Here is a 26,492-nt window from a genome sequence, read left to right on the forward strand (position 1 = left end):
TTTCACAAATAAAGTTTAAAAATTGTTGTTAAAATTGATGGTCTACATTTCAAAGTATTCCTTAAAATGTGATAAAAAAAAATTGAGTACGAAGGACAAAATAAAAATACTTTTCAGTTACTTAGGTCAATTTTGAGATGACGCAAGATGAAATGTTGGGGCAGTCGGAGCATGGAGCAGAGGTCTGACAGAGGGGGAGGAGTTAGGGGCGGGGCTACCTGTGACTGTCTAGTAGCTACCACAGCGACCTGAAAAATGTCTCACTTAACTTTTTTTGTGTGCCTTAATGGAGAGATAGGCCAGTGGATAGAGCTGGAAATCAGGGAGAGAGAGAGAGAGAGAGAGAGAGAGAGAGGGGAACGACACGAGGGGAAAGGAGCCACAGGTCAAATTTGACCCCAAACTGCCCGTCAGCAGGACATGGGGCACGAGCACCAACCACTACGCCACCTGCGCCCCAAGTTGTCTTTATTTAAGGCGGTATATCCTGGTTTGCTTTAAGGTACAATTGACAAGTTGCTACCACGGCAACCAGTCAAACAGGTAAGAGGTGTAGTATGCTGAATCTCTGCTCCAAAACAAAATCAAGATGGCGATGGTCAACACGAGCTAATTGGATGTCCTAGTCCAAGTCTCAGTTTATATCTTAAAAAGGAGAAATCTCATTTCTATAAAAACTTTAAACTCGTATAAATGTGTTAAAAACCTGAACAGATGCAAACTGTGAGAACGGGTAAATAAAGGTTAGAGACCCGTCTCTGAAACGTTCCCTCTCTCTTTAGCTTATCGTTCTGCGTTCTGACGACGACCGTCAGGATTCCTGCGTTTACATATTTATAACCTGATGTTTCCTGAGACAACGTCCTCGTACAGCGACTCGCTCAGGAGAATATAATCCTTCTGGGAGACGTCTAAGAAGTACAGAGGATCCTCAGTGACGTCCGGGTTAAAACCCTCCTGGACCAGCTTCACCTTCTGCTGCTTGAACGTCTCCGTCACGTCCAGAGCGCTCTGAACACACACACACACACACACACACACACACACACAGACACACACACACACACACACACAGACACACAGACACACACACACACACACACACACACAGACACACACACACACACACACACACACACACACACACACACACACAGACACACACACACACACAGACACACACACACACACACACACACACACACACACACACACACACACACACACACACACACACACACACACACACACACTTCTTTAATCTTTAAATTAATAAACAAACCACAGGTTATTATTTCATGACTCACCTGGACTCTGAGGAACCACGGCCAGGCATACGCAGGGAGAGTTTGAACTAAATGGTTACAAAGTTTTGTTCCGTCTAGTTTCTGATCCGGTTTGAGGACGATGGCGGCCATTCCTGCTCGACCTTCATATCCTGAACACAGAGAGAGAGAGAAAGAGAGGGAGGGGGGGAGAGAGAGAGAGAGTGAGGGAGAGAGAGAGAGAGGGAGAGAGAGGGAGAGAGAGAGAGAGAGAGGGAGAGGGGGGAGAGGGAGAGAGAGAGAAAGAGAGCGAGGGGGGAGAGAGAGAGAGAGAGGGAGAGAGAGAGAGGGAGAGAGAGAGAGGGAGAGAGGGAGAGAGAGCGAGGGGGGAGAGAGAGAGAGAGGGGGAGAGAGAGAGAGTGAGAGAGAGAGAGAGGGAGGAGAGAGGGGGAGAGAGAGAGAGAGGGAGAGAGAGAGGGGGGAGAGAAAGAGAGAGGCAGAGAGAGAGAGAGAGAGATATTTAAACAGAAGTAATACTAAGTGTTTTTGATTTAATTTGTATATCTAAATTAGATTGTTTAATTAAACCTGAAGTATCTCGTCCTTGTAGAGTCCAGCACAACTTGAAACCAGATCAATGAAGTCTAAAACCTAGAACAGATCAGACTCTGATCGCTGTATATGATGCAGTAAAATCACATACCTGTGACTGAGACTCCGTAGACGTTTGCCTCCTGGATGAAATCAAGAACTCCTAAAACCTCGGATACCTCAGTGGTGGAAACGTTTTCTCCTTTCCACCTGCAGGAAACACAAAGATAAATACATTTACAACAAGTTAACGAGGTCAGATTTGAACCTGTGCGGCCCACTTGGAGGAGCACAGCCCTCTGTACATGGGGCGCTCACACTAACCTCTAGGTCGAGGCTACCAGCGCCCCATATCCATCATACATGACCTTGCACCACATTTTATTCTGCACTGACGGGTCATCTGCATCAAACACTTTATTTTAAGTTTCTTGAATCTTTTCAGTGAGTCACCAACATAAGGTGACCCATCCTCACATGCTAAGATTTGAGTTTTCTCAGCGCCACATACTTGCATACTGATACTTAAAGATGTATTCTGAAATGAATGTACCTGAACGTGTCTCCGACGCGGTCGCTGAAGTACAGGAACTCTCTGTGGTCGGTGAACAGCAGGTCTCCGGTGTTGAAATAAACGTCTCCGGCTTTAAAAACGTCTCTGAGCAGCTTCTTCTCCGACTGGATTTTATTCCCTGCGTAGCCGAGGAACTGATTCATGACGGTCAGAGGAGCCACCAGGATCCCCGGCTCTCCTGAGCAGAGACACATAAAGGATGTTAGATGAGATATTACAGACTTTGATGTGAAAGGATCTGTGATCTATTTACCCGTTTGTGCTTGGACGCATCGTCCAGAATCTGATCGGACCGCCTCGTATGTTTGAGGATCATATTTCAGGAGCTCAAAGGGCATCGAGAGCTGAAAGAGAAGAAGCCAGGACAGGTCAGACTCTATAGGTCACTGGTATCCTGATAGTTCGGTTATATTTTAATACTTTCAGGATTTAAGTCGATTTTCTTGCATGAGAAATCCAGACCGTGAAAACCTGTTTGGACTTTTCACAGATAACAATGTATGATGGCAGGTCTTCCTACATGCACTATCAAACCTCGTCTTCAACCTCCCTAAAACAGCACATGTCACTCAGCTCAGCTCCCTCCACTGGCTCCCAGTTACTGCTCGCATCAAATTTAAAACTCTGCTGGCTTCTCTGACAACAATGCAGCAGCCAGTATGTCCTCCTTCTAACTTTAGATTCTGGTCCTGAATGCTCTGGATTTGTTTGGACCAGAGAAGGTAGGCGGTTTTAAGGCACCCCCACACGGCCGTTTTGGACACCCCTCGGTTTGTTAGATATGAGAGCAGTTATCAGGTCAAACCAACAGCTGTTGCAGTGATGGAAGCGGGCAAGAGAAGTGGTTCAGATAGAAGTGATTGTACCCGACCTAAAAAGCCTCTGCATGTTTCTAATAAGCTCCACGAGCAGAAACGTGCTCAAACTAGGATCAATATTGGAGATGATTTTGAAAAATGGAGAGAGGTTAGAACACAGAAAGGTTTACAGACCGATGCAGAGCTGGATAAACACTGAAGCTTCAGTGTTCACCACATGGTGACCTGAGTGAGCATGGACTCTAGAGGGGAGGGGGGCAGCTCTGTACAATGTTTTGAATCCGGACTGCACTACCCATTTTAAACACTAGGTGTCAGAGTTACATACTGCTCCTTTAAAAAAGGTAGAATGTCCCTTTAAACTCAAAACATGTGGAAGATTTCTTTAAAATCTGATTTCCGCCAAGGAAAAAACTAATTTGATTTCAGTGTCTAACATCTGCAAAAAATGTGTGAAAATAAATCTGTAAATGAGTCATCAATCTGAAAACATACATTTGAAGATAACACACGATATATCTCCGTTAACAAGGTCAGTGAGTGTGACGGGTTCCAGGTGTTTTTATCTCTCACCTTGTTGAAGTAGCTCGCCCGCCCGATAGCTCCCGCCTCGTCGGTGTAGTTGAGGAACCCGATGCTGGCCTCCGTCAGGCCGTAACCTTCTCTGATCTTGATTTTACCGAAACGTTTCACAAACTGCTTCCAAACATCCGACCTGAGGCCGCTCCCCGTCGCCAGCCGCACACGGTGAGATCTCTCCTCTGGAACCTGCAGGGAGATCAAGACATGGGTTCAAATAAGTTTGATCTGATTGTGTAGAAGAATTGTGTAGAGAAAATGTTCCTACTTCTCTGTTTATTCATTCTCTCAGTAAACATTATTTTATAACAAGTTTATAGCCTCAATCTCTAGTTAAAGTCTCCTTTAAACAGCATGATGTTCTTTAAGTAAATGGCGGTCCCATTTGGAGTCAAAGAGATCAGGAAGCAGGGGAGGAGTTAGGGCGGGGCTACCTGGTATTGACAAGTCGCTACAACACTCGGGAATTCCAGAAGTAAATTTCCCCCCGTTAAAATCCTTTATTCACAATTCACAAAATCCTCATAGCAATACGTTTAATCATGTTACCATGACAACCAGCTACCTGAATACTCAAGACTCTAAAACCTTTAATTCATCGCAGAAAAAAAAACGATTGAGAAAAAGGCAACGGTACAAGACTGTGCAAATAATTTTTTTTCCAGAAGTGAAGGAACTACGCATCCCACAATTCATTGCGGTTCCAACAAAGCCCAAACAAAACGATAGTTTAGCGTTTCTTTCTGAATGTACACCGACCTGCTTTCCACATTCGACTTGAGGTTCATGTAGACACTAGTCGCTCATGCATGATAAAATATTAGTCGTACAATCGAGCTCTTTCAGGTTGATGTGTAGTTTGTAATAAACGACGAGCATTGTGGAAACCCCGGACACGTGTGGTCGAGTACTTATGACTTTACGGTCTCCGACGCTCTCTGAAACGCCGCTAACCACGAGGCACGGACCCAACCCGTTACAACGTGTTTATCCCCTCCAATAAAACAAGTCAAAGATAGATGTGTGTCATCCCATATAATCACAGTATGATGATAATCGTCTGCTGTTACAATCTGTTTTCAAACTTCTGGTAACGTGTGATCATGTGAATGAGGACGATGGCTTGTTGTTCACTCTCACAGCGGGATGGTTGACGAGGTATCTGAGCAGCTCTCCGATGTACTGCACCACGGTCACTCGGTGTTTCACACAATCCTTCCAGAACTGACTCGCAGAAAACTTCTTCTTCAACACACATGTTGCTCCTGAAAACCACAGAAGAAGAGAGACACCACAAGTGTAACTGAGTGAACCTCTGAAACAGACGGCCTTTGTAACAATGGCGTTACAGATTATTTATAACCCGAGAAACTTCCTCTGTTTTGTTTTTTTAGGAAGTCAGAACTCCTCGCAGGCCTGTAAAGAAGGAACTCCGTCTCCATGAAGGTTTCCTCCTCCCTTTGTGTGTTTGACGTTTTTAATGCTCTGAATGTTACGATTCATCTTCCAGGAATTGTGTCTTTGTCAGGGTCATGAGCTGCTGCAGCCTCTACGTCTTGTTTTATCTGTGAGTAAACACTCAAAAAGGTGAGAGTCCAATCATTCAAATCATTTATTAAAGATCCAGCTCTGGAGGATTTTTTGTGAATGTGACCTTCATATGCATTGAGGAAAATATCCATGAGACCGTTTGCTGTCATCAGGGTCAGATTTAAAGTCTTCAAAGGACAGCTGTAAGAAACTGAGAACACAGACTGCAGGTTTGTGTGTTTGTGACTGAGCTGGAGTTACAATGCAGTTAGCCTAGCTTAGCTCAAAGAGTGGAGGCAGGGGGACTCTGAAGGCTAAAACTAGAACTATAGGAGAAAACACAGCCAGGTGCAGGGACCTTCATCTTCACAGGAAAGTCCAGCTCAGAACAAAGATTTGAAAAAACCACTAAGATCATCGCAGGGTTAACTTTGTGCTGGCTGCAACTCAACTTGTCAAGCTACAAATGTAGCAACACCAGGACCAACAGGTGTTGCAGTGATGGAAGCGGGCAAGAGAAGTGGTTCAGATAGAAGTGATTGTACCCGACCTAAAAAGTCTCTGCATGTTTCTAATAAGCTCCACGAGCAGAAACGTGCTCAAACTAGGATCAATATTGGAGATGTTTTTGAAAAATGGAGAGAGGTTAGAACACAGAAAGGTTTACAGACCGATGCAGAGCTGGATAAACACTGAAGCTTCAGTGTTCACCACATGGTGACCTGTGTGAGCATCGACTCTAGAGAGGAGGGGGCGGGGGGAGAGACAGCTCTCTACAATGTTTTGAATTCAGACTGCAATACCCATTTTAAACACTAGGGGTCAGAGTTACATGTTGCTCCTTTAAAGTAAGTGAAAGAGATTTTTACAAACGATTCAGAGCTACAGGACTCGATCTGTAAGGAAACGCAGGGCTAGCACTGGCGCTAATGTGTGACCGCTCTTGATTAACATTGACTGAAGTCTAGCTTTTCTTACCCAGGTGTATGCATCCTCCGAGGGCCAACAGAGACGCAGACATGTGGTAGAGAGGAAGAGTGACGTAGATGATGTCATCAGAAGTGGCCCCGCACATGTTTAAGAAGGCCATACTCATGATGGCTTTCAGATGACCCACGCGGGCCGCCTTAGAGAGACCTGGACAGGGAGAAAGACGCAAGAACTGCAGGAATCAACCACAGACTGAATGTTTGCAATGTAAGCGTAGAGTCGTTGCTACAACAATGTTTTTTTGGTTTTCATTTTGTAGAGTCGAGTTTAAATGAATGCTTTGGATTCTGAGGCGAGACCGAGACCTTCAAAGCGCGAAAAATCTTCTAGTCATTGTCTGATTCAAAGTGATCTTCCTTCATTTAAAAAAAAGAGTTGAGATGTGTTTCTGTGTGGTAACACATGTTGGTCACGCCACCTGTAGGATCTGTAATGAGCTGACTCTCACCTGTGGTTCCTGAAGTGAAGATGAAGAGAAAGTTGGACATGACGTCGACTTTAGGAAGGTCACTTAACGTTTCTGCAGACATGTTTTCCACTTTGTCTAATAAACTCTTGAAGTCATCACACGGTGATGTGTGATCCACCACCCACAGGCTCATGTTGTCCTTCTTCAGGTCAGGCAGGACCTCCGACACCAAGCCCACCAGATCTGCACAGACAGACACAAAGCGTTACTCCATGCGTCACCATCAGCATCTTGATTAAGAATCCTACATACGTACAACACTTTTTTAAGAGCCTGAATGCAGCCTGAGACCCTCTAGATCTAGATTCTAGAGTCTGTTGGGGTCCTATAGGCAAAAATAATAATAATGGGTGCGACATTTAGCAGAGCGAGGAGAGTGAGTGCTGTCAGAAGGGGGGTCGTTGCAAAATTTGCACATTTTGGGCCGCTGCTTTGGTTCAAAGTTTGTCAGCCCTCAGGGGCCCCCCTACTGGTCAAGCAGTTGCCTGCCTTGCCTGTTGACAAGCAGCACCTCTGCGCAGAGCTTTCCTAAGCTGTATTCCCGAGTTCCAGAGATCAGGGTCAAAGGTCACTTATAAAGAAACAGAGTCTGAATGAAAAACTGATGTTTTAAGAATACGATATAAAGAAGCAAATTACTCAATATTTTCTTATTCCTTCATTTATTACTGCATCAATCCTGCTTTTGATGACTGTTTTTGTGGTAATTTCCTCCTGATTTTATTTCTCTGTAACAACATTTTAAATGAGTTTCTATTCAACAGGTCATTTCAGTATTCGGGTATTTGTGTTGTTATTTTCAGACTGAATGGTCGTCTAACCCAACACTTGGCTGTGATCATGGGAGGTCGTGTTCGAGATAACAGCCTCCATGATCATTTACAGACTTTGACATTGAAGGAATTCAGGTAAAAAGTCCATACAAGCATATCCTCCTGATTCTGGGCTGCAAACAGGAGCCCGCAGGGAGACGTCCTGCTGGTGGTACTTTGCTCTCTGCAGGTCGCCTATCAGTAAGAAACTTTAACTCTGTGATAAAGAGAGTCGAGTTACAACAGCTTTCATCTGCAGATAACTCCAACACCTCCTTTCCACAATCAGAATCAGAAAGTCAAAGTTTTTAGGATTTCTTCGGCAGACATAGGAGCTGAACTTCGGCTACCATTAGTTCAGTTCAACTCTTTTACTATCAGATTGGTGCTTTAATACTTAAAGCAGCATGTTTCCTTAATGTCTGATCATATAGTAAGGTCACTTTATCATTTCACTCACTACACATCTCACTGGTTGTTATCTGTGTAATTTGTATTTTGTCTTTAAGTGAAGTCAAAATACAGTTTGCATTTTTAAAATGCTTTGACAGAGAAAAGTCCTGCTGAAATTTTAGGAACCTTGACTTAAGTTTGAGGGGCCCTGAAAATGTTTAGTCCGGCCCTGCCGTGTTAATAGCATCTTTATAATATCCCACTGAGTGCGTTATAATGACAAAGACTTTCTAAACAGTATCTTAATGTGTTTTAAATTGCAGCCCCGCCCATAACAGTGGGGAGTGGCTTTAGAAAAACCTACAGAGGATTATTTTAAAGTTCCTCTGCTCTGACTCCAGCTTCATAAATCTCAGCACAGCGAGCAGGTTTGAAAGTTTTACGTCACGAAAAGACGTGAGAGAGAAACGTGCAAACCTGCGCTGACAACCAGCGTCTTCGCCCCGCAGCTCTGGAAGCAGTGCAGCAGGATCTTAGCTTTAATGTTGACGTTGAGAAAAGCGACTTCACAGCCCAGTTTGCAGAGTCCCAGCCACGCACAAATAAAGTCCGGCTCGTTGAACATCAACAGAGCAACAATGTCTCCTTGTTTCAGAGAGCCCTCCGTCCTGAACGCGTTGGCGAACTGGTTACTCCTCCGGTCCACGTCCCGGTACGTCAGGGTCTGGTTTTCGAAAATGATGAAGGCTTTGTTCGGGTTCTTCCTCGCCTGGTAGAGAAAACAGTCGAGGTATGTGATGATCCCCTGCTGCATACGAGCCTGCAGCGTCTTTTTGTACCTCTGAAGCTTCATGTAATGAATCAAATCCACCCAGAAGTAGGGATGGGTCATCCTCTGGTAGAGGAGCAGAGCCAGGAGTCCTGCTAGAACACTGGTGATCACTAAAGTTATCATCTTTACTTCAAGAAACAGCAGCACGGCTCGGCACGGCTCACTTCAAGTACTGCTACAAAAGTTTTAAAAACAGGCTGCTGACGCGAGTGCCTTCAGGAAACCTGCAGTCAGCCTGATAGCTCCCTCATTATGCAATTTCACAGCAGCACACTGACAGCCAATGAGCTATGAGCAACGAGATGAACAGTGTGTGGATTTAACAGGGCCGTAAGAAACTAAAGTGGGGCCCAGTGGAGTGATTTAATGCCTGAGGACATGAGTATAAACATGTTGGAGAGCCACAAGTCCAAGAAATTGAGGATTGACTGGCACACCAAAAGGCCTCTGGTGGTTGCAGAGAGGTCGCTGTGTTTATAAAGAGCACACCTTTATTGTTTAAAGGTTCAGAGATAAACACGCTGCTGACATTCCTCTGATTTTCCTTTTTGATAAGTTAATCACTGTATCATCTGCATACAAAGTGATTCTGCGCTTAGTAAGCTTTATTTGAAGGGCATTGTTTTCCACTCTAGTTCAAACATTGCCTGGTTCTAATGTTATTTCTCATTTAAGAAGGAGTTGTGTTGCACCAGCTGTAAATTCCAATGCTGGCACAAGTTATGTAAAATCCGGTTGTCATGGTGATGGTTTTGAAAGGTGAGATAACTTGGGAGGTGTAAGAGTGACCGTGTTAACTGGCGTATTTCAGCTAAATTAACCGTCTTGTTTGGTGTCAGCAGTTTCATCAATTACATCCCTCAGAAACATGATGTCTTACTTTTTTTACTCCTGCTTTAGTTTAAGCCCAGATTATTCACCCGTCCAAACATAGAGGACTGTTAAATTACCTTGTGTTGTAGTTGGAAGATTTTACCACTAGATGTCACTGTTGGTATCTGACGCTAGCTGTAGATGAAGGCTGTAGGCTTTAGTTCTCACCTCATCATGATGCTTTGTCATATGCAAAATTTAGAGTTTGTGTTTGTGGATGAACGTTAGTGAACAGAAGTTATTTAGTCTGTTCAGAGACGATCAGACAAAGGACAAAGGAAACAAACACCGCAGGGAGAGAAACCCTGCTCTCTGATTGGTCACGTCAAGTTAAAATCTAATTTCTGACACTATGTTTTGGTTAGCTTGGATGCTACGCCCTACTAGTTAAGATTAACCTTATCTCTCTGTGGTAACCAAACAATGAAGCAAATAGTTTACACATAGGATTTAGTGTGAACTCAAGTCAGAACTTACACAAAGCTGCTACAACAGGACACGGGCCGAGAACACTTCCCTGTGGGACACCAGGACAACATAAAGCTCGGCTTGATCGGCCTTATGTGAGATCAAAGGGAAGTTTTAGAGTAAAAATGGCCGCCCGTAGACTTGTGTTAAATGGTCAAAAATTCATGAGACACGAAACAACTTCATCAAATTATGACGTTTTATTCAAAAGCATTTGCACCATTGGCACAACGATGAAAACAAAAACTCAAAAAAGCGTAATAAGACAGAACGTAAAGGTTGTAGTGGGTAAATTATTGACACCATTTTGGAAAACAAGTAAACAGTGGCACAATCGGAAACAATAAAGATGAATTTGAAAACGTGAACTTGACGTTTTTGTGACTACAGAAAGCTCAAGTATTCTTTAAAGAGCAAACAACTTCAGCGATTAAATACAAATAAAGGAAAAAGGTTACAAAAGAAAAGCTGTACCTGTAGACGACTCAAGTTTCCCAGTTTTCAGAATCATTCAGTGCTAACCAGAAGCCACATTTGTTTGCATGTTTAACTTCATAAGACGCTGGTCGATGTTAACATTTTTACACCAGAGCTGATCGAACTATTTACAGTATCTTACAAACATTTTCAAAAAGGCTCAGAACAGCTTAAGACTGCTGCTATTCGAAGCCATACAGAATAAAAGAGAGGACAAAAATACAATCATTCAAAGCGACTTTTTCTGAACAATGTTTCATGGCATTTTACGAAACGTATAACACATGATTGGAGTGCGAACCATTCTCGCTGCAATCCTTCAAAAAGCCAAAGTCCAGCTTAAGCTTGTACTTTATTAAACATGTTGAGCCCTTTAGGTCACACATTATTCAATGAGCAACCGTGTTCAGGTTGGTTTGTACCGATGAGGATTTAATTAATTCAATGTGGAGTTTGTGTCACATCAGTTGGATATATCCACTTAAAGGCAGGGTTGGTAATTTTCTAAAACTAGCATGATTCTGAAAGTAGCATTCCCTCAGTGCTCCGTCTGCACCCCCTCCCCTCTGTGCTCCCTCTAAAGCCACGCCCCTCACTTACATGCACATGCGCCGTTGCTCCAGGAGCGGACCTCAGCTCGTGCTTTGAGTGTGGGCTAGAGCACTCAAGGGGTAGAGAGCGAGCAGGGAGACAGGGAGGCGTGTGATTGGTTCATCAGATTGGTGCCTCATGGCAGACATTGGTTGAAGTTTTTACAGGCTTACAACTGATACAGATGATGGATTTTCTTTGTTCCTTTTTTTCAGAGAACATGAGTTATTCTGTCAGGACATAAAGACGATTTCAACCAAAATCTTAAAAAGGATCTGGAGGAAATCACCAACCGTGCCTTTAATGTTGGACCCTTTGTTGTTGGTTCCTCTGGCTGCTTTGGGTGACAAATATCTGGACCCAAATATCGGTGCGTCTCAGAAGTTGATACTAAAAGATAAACTACTACGGATTGTCGGGAACGCTGTTGGTTGGGATTGATCAAATAGTAATCAAAATATTGATCTGATGCAGAACATCGTGATAGAAGGGAAACATTTCTAGAGATGACGTGTTGAACGAACCAACATGAACATGTGGAGAGAAAAGCATTCAGAGGGAGCTGAAGGTGCAGGGGGAACTTTTTCAACTGCAGAAACGACACAAAACATAAACTGAAGCCTAAAATCTTGTAAAACTTTTAAAAATATTCACAATTTTTGTTTTCTGTGTGGATAAAAGCTGTACACTTTATGTTGTAAAAATCTTTTTTAGACTGCTGTGATATTTACGCCCCCTGTGGTGTCATGGAGGCGTAATGCGGGGACAAAGTGATCCCTCCTCTGCACCGTCTTCAGAGGAAGCGAGGGAGCGCATGTGTGTCCGTTCATGTCTGACTGTGTGTGTATGTGTGGAGCTCCCTCTGTGTCGTGCTTCAGCAAAATTTAAACGCAACGTGAATTCACACACTGGGATGCCAATATTACGCCATCGTGGAATCAACATGAACGTGATGACGGCTGAGTTTAGTGACAGTCTAAAAAAGGGCTTTTATTTTGGAAGGGAAAGTGAAGGAAACATCTTTTAAATACTATTTTTCTTTTTTTAAACACAGCTGTTCTGTGTTCATTAGGTCTACCAATAAATACAAAAATTCATATTTTACATATCATGCCAATCAAAAAGTAGAACCCAGATTAGAAACCCCGTAATCCACCGCACGTTAATGAACTGAACGCGGACACAATGGACATAAGGAAAACGAAAACTTTGATGATAAAAAACTAAACTGAAACGTTTGATAATGACGTCTCATGAGAAAAAAACGTTTGAGACTCTGAGAACGAGTTTCTTCTTAAAAGTGCTGCTGTGGAACAAAACAGAGGACGAGGAGGAATGATGATGTTTATGGATTTTGGTTCAAAATGTTCACGATGAAATGATTTCCTCTGCTGTATGTCGAAGGTTTCATGTAAAGATTGGATTGTTGGTGGGGACGGCCTGCTGCTATAGACCCCCCCCCACCACTTCTCGTCCCGGCAGCAGAAGCCGGACTCTCGAGTAGACAGAGCTCTCCCAACCTTCAGGTGATCTGGCACTACTACCACCCGACGACCCCGACGCCCAGCCACCACCATCAGACTGTGTCGTCCCACAACCACCGCCGTCCTCATTCATGCCAACCTCTGACCTCCGACCTCAGGAAGGCGAGGAAGTGTGGACAACAGGAAGGCAAAGGAGAAATCCTTCCTGCATATTATCCCATATTTTGGGTCTCGAGATAAAACTTGTTATGAGTTGGCGCTCTACAAATAATGATCGACTGATTGAAAGAAACAACCTCAAATCAAAAATAGAACATTACAGGAATAAACTCTGAACCTCTTGGGTTAAAAATGTGCAGAACTATGAACTATGCAGATGAACTGGTAGCTTTGGTTAACATAAATACTAATCAAACACTGACTGACGAGCGCGAGGAAGACAGCGTGATCCGCAGCTCGATTCTACGACTCGTCCTTAATCTTTGATATACCTGCTAACATTTATTATAACGAGCCTTTTTCTGTAACTGCTGTTACAAAAACAGAGATTTTGATTCGTGTTGGATGTTACACAGAAACATCAGAAAGGCTGCCGTATGTTTGGAACAAAGTCGTCGGAGTCTGCATCCTTTGAAACCAGAAAATCCATCATTAAGAACACGTTTATGGTCCAGAGGTGTAGAAATGACAATATCCTCTGTTCAAAAGTGTGAAAGCTTTGTCATCATCTGGATTTTCTGCTCATCGGGCGTTCTCAACTGCAGAAAAGATCCTGATATTTCCAGGCTGAGCGTCATGTGTGAACACAAACAGCTGAATGTTTCTCTCTTTCTCTCTCTCTCACCCGGAGTTTCTCCTGCAGCCTCCTCGTATTTATTCTGCAGAAAGTCAGAGTGAGCTGATGTGAGAACGCAGCAGGATATAATCAGGAGAATTCACCTGGAGCGAGTGGGAGGGGGTGGTGATGTTTATTCCCTGTGATCGCTGCACGACCATAGACTGTCTGCACGCCACCTCTACCATCTCCGTGCTCTAGTGAACCTGCTGCATTATGTTTCCTGTTCTCCAGTATGTTCTTCTCCACTCTTTAGTTCACATTGAGATTCTGTTCAACTACATGTAGCATTGATAGAAAGACACATATTCTCATCATAGCGTCGTATAGAGGACTTCTGCGTCGTTCTTTTTATGTCACGTTCTGACAGGGATAGTCTCCCGCTGTGAGGAGCATGTGTGAACAGCCGGGTCAGGAGAATCTCCTCGTCCCGGCAGTCCTCCTGAAATGATCTAGATATTTTCAGGAGTGCAGATGTGAAAACGGCTCATCTGACTCACAGACACTGAGAAGCGAGATCACAAAGAATTGATCACGGCCGCTCGTAGCAGAAGGATTGTGGTCTCCTCAGAGGATTTCTGCATCCTCTCGAGTTATAAACAGGAACAGGAAATATCCACTGAAAGTTAGAGTCGTTCTATCAGCCATAAATACAGTATCAGGGATCAGCCAGTCAATGCACCGACAAATGAGCCCCCAACAAGTCCTCAGGTTTCAGCTGAGAAGGGACGCATTGCCCCGGACGCTTAAAGGAATATCATGATCTCAGGCTTCGTTCCAAGCATACCGAGACCTTTACTCTCAGACTCGTGGAATGACCTACAAAGACATCATCGCAGTTTACAGACGTCTATAAAAAAAAACAAAAACAGCCGTACCTCCGACCTCTCCTACACTTTGTTCTGAAAGCAGTCAGGATACATAAAAACAGAGATAGTGTGGAAGTGTGACGACGAGGGAACGGGTGAGAGTATAAGCTGTGGGGAAGAAGAAGCCTGCTTGTGTCTGTTCATCCACATTTTTGAGTCTGTGAATCATTCACTGTCCGCCTCCCTGTGCTCTGACGATGGACTCTCTCTGGAGGGCAGGATGTCGTAGTGGCTCGGGATGTGGCTGTTTTTTGGTAGATCGTACGGATCCTGGCCGAACTGTCCGCTGCAGTCCCCGTTCGTCTGGATGGTGCTCACTGTCGGCTCTGAAATCAAACACACAACAGTTGAACCTCACAGGACGAATGAAGGAGGAAGCTGCATGAGAACAGTCTGTGGTCTCCCATGTTTTTAAAAATCGTCCACGTCTTCAACGTCCACGTCAACCAGACTTGGACATGTAGGCTGGATCGATTTAATTTGGTTAATTTATCTGTAAAGGTCATGATCACTTTGGTACATTCGATGGTGCATCTCTACAGCAGACTTCTCTTCTCTGTTCTCAAAATGAGAAATCTTTTTTTAGACTATTAAAGAGGACATATTATCCTCCTTCTCCACCTTTTCAAACAGTCCCCTGTGGTCTAAATGAAACATCTGTGCTTTGCTTTGGTCAAAATATAACATGAATCAAGCACCAGAGGAGGTTTGTGACCCTGTATAAACCAGCTCTCTCAGAACGCTCTGTTTTGGTGTGTGTGTCTCTTTAAATGTAATGAGCCCCCCCTGAGTTTTCCCGGTAGACATCACTCCTCTGTAGCAAGACTAAAAATGGCAGACCTGTGGAAAAGTTTTGTTCTAGGCTGGGGGTGGAGTCCATGGGTGGAGATACCAGGGGAGGGGAGGGTATTTTTTTTTACCAGAATCCCACTGTGACATCACAAGGAGAGCAAATTTGAAACAGAGCATTTTTCTCTGTGTTGTAAGACTTATGCAGACCACAAACAAAGGACTGGATGGGTTTATTTCACATTTTGTGGGTCAGTAGACACTCAGGTTACCCAAATATATGTTCAGAAACACTGTAGAAGTGGATTTTTCAGAATATGTCCCCTTTAAAGCTCCTCACCGACTTCGTAGACGTTCCTGTTGTTGGGCGGGCTGCTGTTGCTGATTTCAGCGTAAGGTGAGTCTCGTCTGGCTGGCGACTTCATCTCCACGTAGCCGCACTCTGTGTTTTTGTTCATCAGCGGCGGGGGGTCCTTTATGGTGGCGTACGGGTTTTCAGAGCTGTTCAGGGAGCAGGAGCTGGCGTGATACGGCGTGCCCTTCACCAGGTCTGAATCACACGGGGGGAGACGGAGAAAGTGAGCAGGGGAACGGAGGGGTTCAACTGAAAAGTTTGACATTCATTAAAGAAGCTCTCGGAGCGTTACCTCGCAAAGATTTGCCCATGTATCTCCTGTCGATTCCGTATGCTCCTGAGACGGGGAGAAAGGAAATGATAAAGATCAGAGAACAATGGAAGTATGGCGTTCACATCACGTAGGAGATCAATGGTTAGGAGCGCTGCGGGGGTCCTCCATCAAGCTGGGGTCATTTTTTAGATTAGTATTTTTTGGGCCTTTATTGGAGCGACATGACAGTGGATAGAGGGAGAGAGAGAAAACCTTAATAATGTGTTTTTATTTCTGAGCTATCTGTCACTTATAATCATCGTTGCATTAATGATGCGTCACAATGTGTCTTTTGCAATCATCTTATTGTGTGACTCACTTCTGCCTTCCTTTGACATCTTTTATTCCTCATATGAAAATGCATGTCAGCATTTTTTAGCATGTCGTTGCAAGTTCTTGTACATGTTTACTTAAAGCCGGGTTAGGCAGTTTTTTGTTATCAGGGGAAAATTATATTCCAGTAAACTCAAAAATGTATTTTGGTCTGACAGAAAACTGTACTGGTGCAGCTTCTCCTGTCTCTGTTTTAAAGATCTCCCCCATTGCTACGATGAGAGACGAGGGCAACTGACCTGCAACTGCCCAAATGATTGAAATGTGCCAACATTTTTATCATATACAAAGAGTGAAAAAGTCCAAAAAAACTGCAACTAAGAGACATGCTGCAAATGAAAAAAGCGTGCTGCAACAAGCCAGAGCACTGTCACGCTGCAAAGTCAAAAAACGCACACACATACGCAAACACACACATACAAACAGGAAACAAAGGCAAAAGAAAAATGCTACAAATCCAGCCACACTCACAGCCTCACGGCCTGTCGGGCTGCACATTTATTTAATTCGCTGCGTGTTAGTCGTTGCACGAATTTCTGAATTTGCAGCACACGTTTCCATATGTAGATTGTTTTGGCCGCCGCAGGTCAGTTTCCCTTACCAGCCACCGTACATTTATTTTGGCTGTGTTCTACAGATTGTGCACATCCTGTAAAACTTAAATCCTGCAGCAAACCAACCTTTAAAGACAAACGACAGACTTATCAAGAGAGTCTGCACACATGTTCAGGTCGGGTTTGTGTCCTTAGATGTAAATATGTAAGATAGTAACCTGCAGACTTCATGTTGAAATGTTCATGCAGGAGGGTAAATGATGCCTCACCCAGTTCATTGAAGCAGTCTCCTTGTTTCCAGTCTGCAGGCAGCGTCCCCGTGTGGTCAGCCAGAGGTCCCCGTTTCCTCGGATCCACATTCTTTAAGTTCACAAACAGCGTGTTGGTCTTAGCCTGAAACGTTCAACATGATGGGACAGACATCCATTTTTAAAAGATGAATTAAGACAGCTCACATGTGGAAATCTAAATGAGCTATCTTTTAATCTTTTTTGCGATGGTTCAACTTCAGATACGAATACTCCAAAAATACAAAACAGGTTTGACAACAGGAACATGCTGCAGAAACCTGAAACAGCAAAACTAATGCAAATACGTAAATGATGCACACCCCAGTCATCACAACAGAGATGCTCCAGGCCTGTAGGGGGCGCTCTCTAATTGGAACAGCTTCATTTCAAGCTGAGAGAGGGACAAAACGGCCTTGATGGGATAGGACAGTGGACAGAGTAGGAAACCAGGAAGAGAGAGAGAGAGGGGATGACATGCGGGCGAGGGGCCACAGGCCAGACTTGGGCCCGGGCTGCCTGCTTGAAGGACTATAGCCTCCATACATGGGACAGGAACTAACCCCCCCAGGACTCATACAGGACAAACGGTACGGATGTTGTTTCAGTTTTCTTCAGCACATTCCAGCTATTGTTTGGGAATTTTCTTTGTTTCCAAATTTGTGGCATGTTTCTCTTGACAAAAACTTTTATCCCTGCTTTGGCCTTAATCACCCCCCCCCACCCGTCCTGTCCCAACAGATCCCCCCTGCTCACCTTTCCATACGGCCCGTTGTTGACATGTTGCGGGCTGATGCACTGAGTCAGAGTGTGGTAGCTCGGGTTGGAGAAGTAGTTACTGGGGTGAGTCTCACATGTTGGAGGGTGAGCTTCTGCGAAACCATCAACATGAAGTCACACATTAGAATGAAAGCGTTTCTATGGTTACAGTTCAGGTGAAGCTGCATCATGCATGTGTGCACTTGTCATTAAAACAGTGTGTGCTGTACTGATGTTGTTGCGTCAGCCCGTTGTGTACCTGCGATGGTGTAATCCGTGGTGACCCTGACGGCGGGGGTGTAGGTGACGGCCGGCATGGCAGGCTCTTTGCCTTTCTGCTTCTTCCTGTAGATGATGAAGAGGAGGAGGAGGAAGAGGACCAGCAGCACCAGCACAATGATCCCGGCGATGGCTCCGATCTGATACGAGTCCACCTGCATGGCCGCGCTCGTCAGACTGTTCAGACTGCCGACCACCACCACGCCTGCTGCACACAGGACGAGGAGTTATAGAGCCACACGTTAACAGAAGTCCTCCGCCTTTATAACGTCTATTTTTATAAAGTCAAGTCCTCACCCTGGTCGCAGCGAGCGCCCTTCCAGCCCGGGCTACAGTAACAGGTTCCAGTCATGTGATCACAGGTGGAGTTATTCAGACAGTCACACACCTGACGGCAGCCGTAACCATAGGAACCAGGAGGACACTCTGACAACAATAGACGGATGACTTTTATTTAACTTTTTTTTTTTTTTTTTACAAATAAACAAAATGGAAATAAGTCAAAACATGATGATTTAAAGATCATTAAACGGTTTTGTCTTTGAAAAGTTTCTGAAGTTTAAACTTTGAAAAAAAGAGAAGAAACAGAAAGACAACAAGGAAGGAAGGAAACAAGGAAGGAAAGAGACGAAGCAAGGAAAGAAAGACAGAACGAGAAACAGAAAGATAACAAGGAAGGAAGGATCGAAGGAAGAAAATAAAGACAGAAAGACAAAAAGGAAGGAAGGAAAGAGACGGAAAGAAGGAAGGAAGGACCGAAGGAAGGAATGATGAAAGGAAAGAAAGAAGGAAGAAAGGCAGGAAGGAAAGAGACGAAGACAGCAACAGAAAGCTGAGTGGTGTGTCTCATCGTACTCTGTTCACAGTGGCGTCCCATGAAACCTGTCCGACAGGTGCACTGTCCTGAGATGTGATCGCAGTCGGCTCCGTTCCTGCACTGACAGATCTGAGAACAGTCTTTACCGAAGAAGCCCAACGGACAGCCTGCAGGGGGCGCAACACAGGTTACACATCACACGCCTTCAAAGTGCTTTATTCCTGAGATCAAATAATACACATTCATCATTATCACAAAGTAGCTGTGACATGTGGACGCTGTCATCGTGTGTGTTTGTGAGACTCACGCTGTGTGCAGTACAGACCGGTCCATCCTGGTGTGCATTTACACTCTCCATCGTAAGCGCTGCAGTACGCTCCGTTGTGACAGTTACACGTGTGGATGCAGTTTGGACCCCACTGACCGGGAGGACATGCTGCAGCACAGAAACAACACGTTAGTGATTTTAAACATTTACAGCTAAACATCCTTAAAGGTCACATATGATACTAAATCCACTTCACCATGTTCCTCTAACTCTAATATGTGTCTCTAGTCTACAAACCCCCCAATGATGAGAAAAGTCCATCCTCTCTGTCTTCTGCCTGCTCCACTTTTCAGAAAATGTGTGCTCAAACAGGCCGTTTGGAGATTTTCCCTTCATGACATCACAAAGGGCAGTAACCCCTCCCCCAGGTGGGTGACGCTCCCACAGCTAGGTGTTTGTTCTGCCCTCTGAGTCTGCCTTCTCATTGTAAACAATAGGACATGGAGTGAGAAAGCCCGAGTACACCCAAGTCCTTCCAGAGAGGGGGCGTGGTCAGACACAGCTCATTAACATATTTAAAGGTACAGACACAGAAACAGCCTGTTCTGAGCAGGGCTGAAATAGAGGGGTTTATAGTCATGATCAAATACAGGATCAGAGTGGATTTAGAACAAGAAACTTCACAGACATGTTTTGAGGAGCTCTGAGACTTATTTACACTGAAGAAGAGGAGAATATGTGACCTTTAATATGTAGGTACTTTATAAAGAATAAAACATGATTTTGTTTCTCATTTCTGATTGGGACTCACGCTGGGAGCAGTCGCTGCCGATCCAGCCGGGGTAACACTGACACGAGCCGTCGATGGGGTTACACGTGCCGTTGTTGGTGCAGCTGCAGCTCCAGGCGCAGTTTTTACCAAAGCGACCACTCGGACACACTGCACACAAAACATACACGCAATTTGATCATTTTACTCAAACACACGTCTACAGGTATTCTCACAGCCACGTCAGACATCATGCATGGAAGGACTGGAGGCAGGGTGACTCACCCTCGTTGCACAGCGCCCCCTTGAATCCAGGCAGACAGTCACACTGTCCGGAGACGTGGTGACACGGTCCGTTACTGTGGACGCACTGAGGACACGTCTGACTGCAGCGGTGACCGAAGTAACCCGGAGAGCAGACTGCAGGAAACCAAGAAGAGACACAGAGACGAGTTAATTTCACCTCCTTTAAAGATGAGTTAAATGTCAAAGATGGAATCTAAAAGTTTGTCTTGGATCCTATTCTCAAAAGACCAAAGGGTGCAAACGCTTTTGAATGTCTGTGTGTGTGTATCCTGCAGCAGTGTGTGATGATGTCATGTGTCATGTGACTCACTCCTCTGACAGGTGGTTCCTCTGAATCCTGGAGCACACTCACAGGTTCCCTCGTCTGGAGAACACGACGCTCCGTTCTTACAGTTACATGGGAGGGAACAGTTCGGCCCCCAGCGGCCCTCTGCACACACACTGTCACAGTGGATACCTACACACACACACACACACACACACACACACACACACACACACACACACACACACACACACACCGAACACACACACATACAATACATTAGAGGATCCAAAAGGTCAAATTTCACACGTAAGCAAAGATTTAGTAGAAGTTCCTAAAATGTTCACACTTGATCAGATTTTTGAATCTTTGAATATCACAAATTTTTATTTTTCCTCGATAAAAAAAAACCTCAAACACACAAAGACGAGGAATGTAAACATGAGGTAAGAGTAAAGTGTTCCTTATGTCCCTCCTTTTCTGTCAGTCCCCTTTTTCTCTCTAGCAGATACACAAGGATTTCCCATCATGCCGCTGTGTGTTCTACTGGAACAATAATTAAAGCAACATTTATATCTGAGTGCGTCAGTCTCACCGGTCCATCCGGCCAGACACCGGCAGTGGCCGCTGGAGTGATGACATCCATCAGCGTGACTGCAGTCACAGCGCTCTCTGCAGTCCAGCCCGTACGTCCCGTCCTGAGGAGGAGGAACAGGATCAACTGTTAATGAGGTGATGAATCAAAGGAAGGAGACACGACCTTTACGTGGTTATGGTGAGAAAAATGAAGATCGCTCATGCTATGTTCATCTCTCTCTTCAAAGCCCTCAGACTCCACTGATAGAAGCAGTTAACGCTACCTCACAGGAAACAGAGAAAAATGTGACAAAAGGAGACACCTGGGATTATTCATACTGACTCACCTGGCAGTGCAGCTCACACCTGTCGCCCCTCCAGCCTGCAGCACAGGTACACTGACCGTCCAGAGCGTTACAGGCTCCTCCGTTCCCACACAGACAGGTGAGGTTACAGCCCAGACCCCAGGTACCGCTCGGACAGTTGATGGAGCAGTCCACGCCGTGCCAACCTGAAACAACAAATAGATTTTTTGAAAGATTTATTTTGGGGCTTTTTTTGCCTTTATTTAGAGACAGGACAGAGGATAGAGTTCTCTCCTCCTCTTCCATTCTCTCCTCATCCCTCTCCCCTCCTTCTTCCTCTCGTCCTTCCTTTCCTCCTTCCTCTTCTCCTCCTTCCTCTCCTTCCTCTTCTCCTTCCTCCCCTCCTCCTTCCTCTCCTTCTTCTTCTCCTCCTTCCTCTCCTCCTCCTTCCTCTCCTTCCTCTTCTCCTCCATCCTCTCCTCCTTCCTCTCCTCCTCCACCTCCTCCTCCTTCCTCTCCACCTTCCTCTCCCCTCCTCCTTCCTCCCCTTCCTCCTCTCCTCATCTCCTTTCTCCTCTCCTCTTTTCTCTCCTCCTCCTTCCTCTCCTTCCTCCTCTCCTCCTTCCTCTTCACCTCCTTTCTCTCCTCCTCCTTCCTCCTCTCCTCCTTCCTCTTCTGCTCCTTCCTCTTCTCCTCCTTCCTCTCCTTCCTCTTCTCCTCCTTCCTCTCCTCCTTCCCCTCCTCCTACTACCTCTCCTCCTTCCTCACCTCTCCTCCTTCCTCACCTCTCCTCCTCCTCAGCTCACCTGGTCTGCAGGAGCAGGATCCGTCCACAGGTGAGCACTGGGCTCTGTTCTTACAGTCACAAGTGGAGGAGCAGTTGGCTCCGTGAGTTCCTGCGGGACACGGGACCGAACAGTTGGGACCCTGAGGAGGACACGAGGGGAGAGAGAGAGAAAGGTGAAACAAGAGGCGACTGACAGGAGGCATCAGATCAGACTTAGAGATGAGGAGCCCCCAGACGTAGTTTTAAAAGGATCAAACAGTCAGAAGGAGAACCGTGTTATTTGAGACGGTTCATTTTGGTTCCCACAGAGTTCGGATGTTTGAGTCTTCTGTGAGGCCGTTAAATCTTTGAAACAGATAACGCTCACATGCAAACACTGAGGATTTGTTCTCCAGGCTTGAGTTCAGATCGTCGTACTCGGAAGCATTTTTATTGTGGACATGTGGCTGTGTGACGCTCTGGCTGCTCTTATGAGTCACAGTCGATCACTAACCCTCGTTAAGGTTAAAACCAGCAGAAGAAGAAGCCTCCTCTGTGATATTCATGCAGCAGGTCATCTGTTCCACATTCAACTGAAGTCCTGATAAAAATCTTATTTTATTTTTGTTTAAAGCAATAACAACATTATATCTTATCAAAACACATTTTTTTAAACTATTTTTTACTTCAGGGGCTCCGTAGTTGTGCAGTTTAATTTTTTTTATATTATTGTAGTTCCACCAGCGGCCACTAGATGCTGCTGAAGAGCTGTAATGTAATGTAATAATTCCCCTTGATGTAAAAGGAGAGAATACATGGAGCCTTTGAGGTTTCTGTAGATTAAAGAGAATACAGTTTTAGTGTGTGGTCTCAGTTTGATGTCTGCTGATTCAGCTGATGATCCGACATAAAATCTCATCCTTTTTTAAAAAAAAAACCTCTTAACTAAACACACTGCACGACTTCAATCCTCTGGTGAGCTGTGTTTACCGTGAATCCAGGAGCACAGATACACTCTCCGCTCACGCTGTGGCAGTCGGCGCCGTTCTGACACCGACACACCTGCTGACACGACTCGCCGTAAAACCCCGGCGTGCACGTCTCGTTACAGTAGAGACCCGACCAGCCCGGCTCACACGTGCACTCTCCTGACATCGGGTGGCAGCTGGAGACGAGAGAGGAACACAAACATACCAAACACAGAGAGAGTTTTTAATTATTGTGCAGGTTGATAAATGATGCTTTACTGTCAGATTCCTTCTGAATCTTTAGGGTGCTGAGGGATCAGCTTGCTTTAAACTATTGCTTTGATACGACCTCTCATTATTTTGAATTGTCAGTCCCCATAGAGCCCCATGTTAAAATGTCTAACTTTACAGCTGCAGTTCCTCCAGTGTCCACTAGAGTCTGTCTCCTGCAGTGAGTCAGTCTCCATAGAGCTCTATGTTAAAATAAACATGTTTACATCCTGGTATAAAAACAGTTCGAGCCTCTAGAGCTCATTTCTCTCTTCAACTGTACGGGCTGAATGTTTATACAACTCACCTGTTTACATTATATTAAGGCTTAAAGGGATGTAGAGTTAGGGGGAGTGGTCTCTTTGAGTGACAGGTGGGAGCTGCTAGGTGTCACCTCAGTTAATTCAGTCCCTGACCTTTAACCTCTGGGCCATGTTTGTGCTGTTGAAGCCTTTTGGAGATTTGTTCCCGTAAATATCAGACTAATGGTAAATGGATTGAGTGTGTATACGACTTTTCTAGTCCTCTGAATACTCACCGCTGTTGTGTTTACAAGCTGCAACGGACCGAGATCACCAGGGTCGGATGGCAGAGGCACACCTCTCATTAAGATGTCGTTTTATTATGACTATTATTTATAACTCAGTAACTTCACTTATCAGAGAACAGACTCAGACCACAGCTTTAAAAGCCTTTGAGCATTGACCATTATTGAAAACAGTAATAAATGTGTCAGGATGAATAAAAGAGGATGGTTTTGTTGGAATAAAGGATCTTTGATTTTCATTTTATAATCCCCTCTTTAGGCCTCGTCACTAATGAGGCCCGAACAAAGTCTGACTGTGTGAGAATCATTCAAAGAGTCCGCATCTGAAATCAGAGTAACACAAAGACGACATTCAAAAAAGGATTCAAACTGAACCTGAAAGCTGAACCTGACAGGTGCTGAGAATCTACCTGAAGTTGGTTTTATTATCTCATTGAACATAAAGGTAGAGGCCGAACATCACACCATCAGAGAGTCAAAGCACTTTTAAAATTGACGAAACCTGAGCTCGAACTTTATGCAACAACTAAGCTCTGCAACAATTATTCAATAAATAGATCGCAAAAACGGGGGCGCCCCATTTGCGGGTGCTTAAGTCCTCGAGAGTGGGACGCCCCAGTTTGAATCTGACCTGTGGCTCCTTTCCCGCACCTCATTCCCTCCTCTCTCTCTCTCTCTCTCTTTCTCTTTTCTACTCTATCCACTGTCCTATCAAATAAAGCCCCAAAATAAATCTTAAAATAAAAAAAACTTCCTGTTTCGGGGGGTGTGAGGGGAGTTTGTCCCACAGCTTGCTGCTGTATTTATCCACATTAACACAGGGAGCGTCACTCAGCAGTGGGCGTGATGTCAGAGGGCGTTCAATCCGTGCTGGAGCGTGAGTGTGGAGAGGAAGAACCATCAGGATTATCAGACACTCAGTTTTATCCCTTTTCTTTTTCACTCATTCCTTCAAGCTGAGCAGGAGCTGAACGCTGCTGCGTGTTTGTCTGTCCTTCCTGCACTGAGAGGATAATCTGCAGGGTCACAGGGGGGACCTGTCGGCCTCTGTCAGTGACGGTTTGAGTGACAGCTGCTCCACCTGACACAGAGCTCACATTGAGCAGGGACAGACAGCTGCTCTCTGCAGCAGCACATGCAGATACAGCTGTGCTACGCTAACCGCTAACTGAACACTGAGACACACACACACACACAGCTGCCTGCAGACCAAACGACAACACAACGACAACAGAGGAAAACGTCTTCACTGTCGGTAACTGTTTGGGATATTTGAGAATCATTAACGCTGACATTGTCATCTTGGAAACATTGAATTGACTCTCTGTTCTGTGTGCAGACAAAGAGAGACGAGTGTTTGTGTGTACCTGCGTGTGTTGTGGACGTAGCAGGGACACTTCCTGTCACAGCGCAGGCCGTAGTGTCCCTCCACACACAGTCTGACGTCACACGTCTCGCCGGTGTAGCCCGGCTCACACAGGCACATCCCGTTGGTGTGGTAACACTTTGCGTTGTTCTTACAGAGACACGTCTGAGCGCAGCCGGCGCCGTAAGTACCGACGGGACACTGGTCCTGACACCTGATCAGAGAGAGAGAGAGAGACGGTTAATAATTGGAAAATAGGGTCAACTACAGCTCAAGAGGGAGGGAATTTGCGGTTACTGACATTGTGTTATAATAATGTTTTAACATGGAAGACAGTGGCTACTAAAGAGGACAACCAGACGACTTCAGCATCCTCTGCCCTCGTCACCGCTGCTCTCTTGTCTAATGTAAGCTTCTTTTTTTGTTTTAGTTTAATACTGAATCATTCATGTTTGTACGAAGAGAGCAAAGTTAACCAAAGTCATATTCCTGTATATGTAAACTCTCCGGGACAATAAGGCCGACTGGCAGGCTGAAACTCATTCTTCAACAAGGCTGTTCTCTTTTACCTACGGTGGCCCTGAAGGTCAACTGTACAAATATTTCATGACTGCAAAAAAACATTTACCAGACACTTTTCACTAAATGCAAACATGTTTCAGGAAATGCATATACATTCAAAAAAAACATCAAAATACTACTTTTTTCATACTGCAAAAAATATTTTTAAAGTTTTCTGCAGAAGGTGAACTCATGTTCTCAGTAAGTGATGTGTTTTTGATGTTTCATGGAATAGTTTTATGTTTTTCATCTGTCTGCAGGATTATTGATTTTCTCCTGATATGACTTCTCTTTGGTGTTTGAAATCTGTCCCATAAATGCAATCTGGGATATTTTGCTAAAATATGAGCAAAAATTCTCCATACAGTCACTTAATAAGACACGAGGAACTTTTTCACAGCAGCCTTTAACCTGACAGCTGTATGAAATCCTGTCTTCCCTTCGATAAATCCTCCACATTCTTACACAGAGCTGCACGTCCCAGTATAAAGTCTGCTCTCTCTCCCAGTCCTGTTAATGGATTCCAGTGGGTTCGGGTGTGGCTCTGCCGGCCCGGTTCCCAGTAGGGCTACACTTTGGTTTGGCTTCC

General features: G+C 44.8%; 2 protein-coding genes across 3 annotated transcripts in view; both read right to left on the bottom strand.

Annotated features, from left to right (window-relative positions):
• Positions 1-479: 479 nt before the first annotated feature.
• Positions 480-9,105, bottom strand: LOC132992215 (long-chain fatty acid transport protein 6). The gene is made up of 10 exons (XM_061061406.1): positions 8,499-9,105; positions 6,796-6,999; positions 6,336-6,494; positions 4,968-5,092; positions 3,822-4,016; positions 2,684-2,774; positions 2,410-2,608; positions 1,969-2,066; positions 1,308-1,438; positions 480-1,011 (listed from the first exon to the last, which is right to left on the bottom strand). Exons 1-10 carry the CDS (start codon positions 8,974-8,976, stop codon positions 835-837), a joined length of 1,857 nt encoding a protein of 618 aa, XP_060917389.1. The 5' UTR covers positions 8,977-9,105; the 3' UTR covers positions 480-834.
• Positions 9,106-12,870: 3,765 nt separating this feature from the next.
• The window catches only part of megf10 (multiple EGF-like-domains 10), a 47,099-nt gene continuing 33,477 nt past the window's right edge, over positions 12,871-26,492 (bottom strand). The window contains exons 9-25 of one of the 2 annotated variants that reach the window (XM_061061400.1): positions 25,344-25,556; positions 23,182-23,356; positions 22,232-22,352; positions 21,468-21,631; positions 21,140-21,242; positions 20,590-20,736; positions 20,259-20,393; positions 20,016-20,144; positions 19,244-19,372; positions 18,975-19,103; positions 18,417-18,545; positions 18,100-18,324; positions 17,838-17,953; positions 17,064-17,187; positions 15,887-15,931; positions 15,580-15,789; positions 12,871-14,776 (exon numbers count right to left, since the gene is read on the bottom strand). In XM_061061400.1, coding sequence (XP_060917383.1) covers positions 14,616-14,776; positions 15,580-15,789; positions 15,887-15,931; positions 17,064-17,187; positions 17,838-17,953; positions 18,100-18,324; positions 18,417-18,545; positions 18,975-19,103; positions 19,244-19,372; positions 20,016-20,144; positions 20,259-20,393; positions 20,590-20,736; positions 21,140-21,242; positions 21,468-21,631; positions 22,232-22,352; positions 23,182-23,356; positions 25,344-25,556 — 2,455 coding nt within the window. In that variant the 3' untranslated portion in view covers positions 12,871-14,615. Of the gene's footprint in view, positions 14,777-15,579; positions 15,790-15,886; positions 15,932-17,063; positions 17,188-17,837; positions 17,954-18,099; positions 18,328-18,416; positions 18,546-18,974; positions 19,104-19,243; positions 19,373-20,015; positions 20,145-20,258; positions 20,394-20,589; positions 20,737-21,139; positions 21,243-21,467; positions 21,632-22,231; positions 22,353-23,181; positions 23,357-25,343; positions 25,557-26,492 lie in introns of both variants that reach the window. The other variant, XM_061061399.1, reaches the window with a different exon arrangement.

Source organism: Labrus mixtus, chromosome 17, assembly GCF_963584025.1.
Source record: "Labrus mixtus chromosome 17, fLabMix1.1, whole genome shotgun sequence".
Classification (NCBI taxonomy): domain Eukaryota; kingdom Metazoa; phylum Chordata; class Actinopteri; order Labriformes; family Labridae; genus Labrus; species Labrus mixtus.

Bases quoted from the DNA above. Each gene is read 5' to 3' on its own strand.
- LOC132992215 (XM_061061406.1), bottom strand. From the start codon at position 8,976: ATGATAACTTTAGTGATCACCAGTGTTCTAGCAGGACTCCTGGCTCTG. The intron at 4,017-4,967 runs GTGAGAGTGAAC...ATCTCCCTGCAG, and splicing joins ACCTCGTCAACCATCCCGCT to GTTCCAGAGGAGAGATCTCA. The intron at 1,012-1,307 runs GTGAGTCATGAA...GTGTGTGTTCAG, and splicing joins CGTGGTTCCTCAGAGTCCAG to AGCGCTCTGGACGTGACGGA.